The following is a 1756-nucleotide window of genomic DNA, read 5'->3' on the forward strand; positions in this document are numbered from 1 at the left end:
TTTTCATACTTAGTATTTTTGTTTTGTTTGTCTTGTACAAATGCATCAGTGTTAAATGAGCGTATGCATAAAACCAGAAAAAATCCTCTAATGAGGTCAGAAAAATAAACCTTAATTCAAAGGGAAACCAGATATTTTTTTCTTACCCTACTGGCAGATAATATTCTTGTTTTAAACAAAAACTCACCTAGACGTACAATACTTAATATCTTATGTCATTTTGCTTTTCAGTTAAATATGTTGATTTAAGAATGTTTAGATATTTGTGCTAGAAAACTAAATAAAAAAAACTGAGTAAGAAAATCATTTTTACAGTGTATTTACAATAACTATTTTTATTAAGAGAAAAAACTGAAAGAAAGAAAAAGTTTGAGAACTTAAAGGGGTCATATGATGTTGCTAAAAAGAACATTATTTTGTGTATTTGGTGTAATGAAATGTGTTTATGCGGTTTAAAGTTCAAAAAACATTATTTTCCACTTGTAACACTCCAAAGAGAAAGGACAAACTGAAATCGCATCATGAGGGAAAAAAAAAATTTCTTACGATTTTCATGAATCTGGCCCCAGGAACTTGAATGTAAACAGGCTCGATTTAGATTTTATGAAACTCAGGAAATGGTTGTAATTTGAAAGATGTAAGGTTGAGCCTAAGCAGACTGTGTATCTGTATGTCTTCAGGTAAAGCAGCGCCATGTTGACCAGCATCACCGAGAGCATCTTCTGCTGCCTTATGGGAAAGACGACCAGCGTTGTGCTGCCGGTCGAATCATCAGACGGCAAGCCTGCAGACGGATTCGAGTTGGTCGAGGTGAAGCCGGGTCGTGTGCTGCGCGTGCGCCACATCCTCCCCGAACGGCCTGCTACGACAGAAGCGCAGCCAGAAGCGGGCAGCAGTGTCCACTGCAAGCGCAAGATCACAGTGTACCGTAACGGCCAGCTGGTGATCGAGAACCTGGGCGACGTCCTCCACTCCGAGATCCTGCAGTGCCAGAACGGAGACGTGGAGCATTGCAGCACAGTGGAAGTGGAGCTGTCCGATTACACCACCGCCCCCTCGTCCCCTGATCCCAAACCCGCTCCGCCGCTTCCCACCTCAGACCAGCAGAAGGCGGCTCCTCCGCCCAGACGCCGGCGGCGGAGACCCAAGCGCACCGTGCTGATTGATACGGAGCGCTGCATCAGCAGCTGTAAGGGGACGCATTCGGACGTGGCGCTCTTCTTCATCCACGGCGTGGGCGGCTCACTGGACATCTGGGGGAGTCAGCTGGATTTCTTTTCGCGGCTGGGTTACGAGGTCATCGCCCCGGATTTGGCAGGACACGGCGCCAGCATTGCCCCTCAGATAGCAGCGGCGTACACCTTCTACGCCCTCGCCGAGGACCTGCGCGCCATATTTAAGAGATACGCCAGAAAACGGAACATCCTCATTGGTCACTCCTACGGGTAAACATTGCGTTTCTACTCAATGCATGCTTTTTTTTTGCATTATACACTATCAGTCAAAAGGTTGGACACTCATTTATTATGACTAATTTCAATATGTTAAAATGCAGCAAAATGAGAGATGAAGTGCCTAAAAATGTGCCAAAATCGAAAGCTTCTACATTTTTTTTTTAACTATTTGTATATTTAAAAAATATCCAAAGAATATGACACAAATGCAGCCTTGGTGAGCATAAGACAGTTCTGTCAAAACAAAATTTTGACCAAGATAGAACGATAGATAGATAGATAGATAGATAGATAGATAGAAC

At 43.5% G+C, this 1756-nt stretch overlaps 1 protein-coding gene across 3 annotated transcripts in view; it reads left to right on the forward strand.

Annotated features, from left to right (window-relative positions):
• abhd8a (abhydrolase domain containing 8a) overlaps positions 1-1756 on the forward strand; it is a 17610-nt gene that overhangs the window by 6920 nt on the left and 8934 nt on the right. For all 3 annotated transcript variants that reach the window (XM_016496352.1, XM_016496360.1, XM_016496370.1), the window contains exon 2: positions 681-1445. In XM_016496352.1, the coding sequence (XP_016351838.1) occupies positions 694-1445 (752 nt within the window). In that variant the 5' untranslated portion in view covers positions 681-693. The remainder of the gene's footprint in view (positions 1-680; positions 1446-1756) is intronic.

This window comes from Sinocyclocheilus anshuiensis, unplaced genomic scaffold (genome assembly GCF_001515605.1).
Source record: "Sinocyclocheilus anshuiensis isolate Anshui unplaced genomic scaffold, SAMN03320099.WGS_v1.1 scaffold217, whole genome shotgun sequence".
NCBI classification, from domain to species: Eukaryota; Metazoa; Chordata; class Actinopteri; order Cypriniformes; family Cyprinidae; genus Sinocyclocheilus; species Sinocyclocheilus anshuiensis.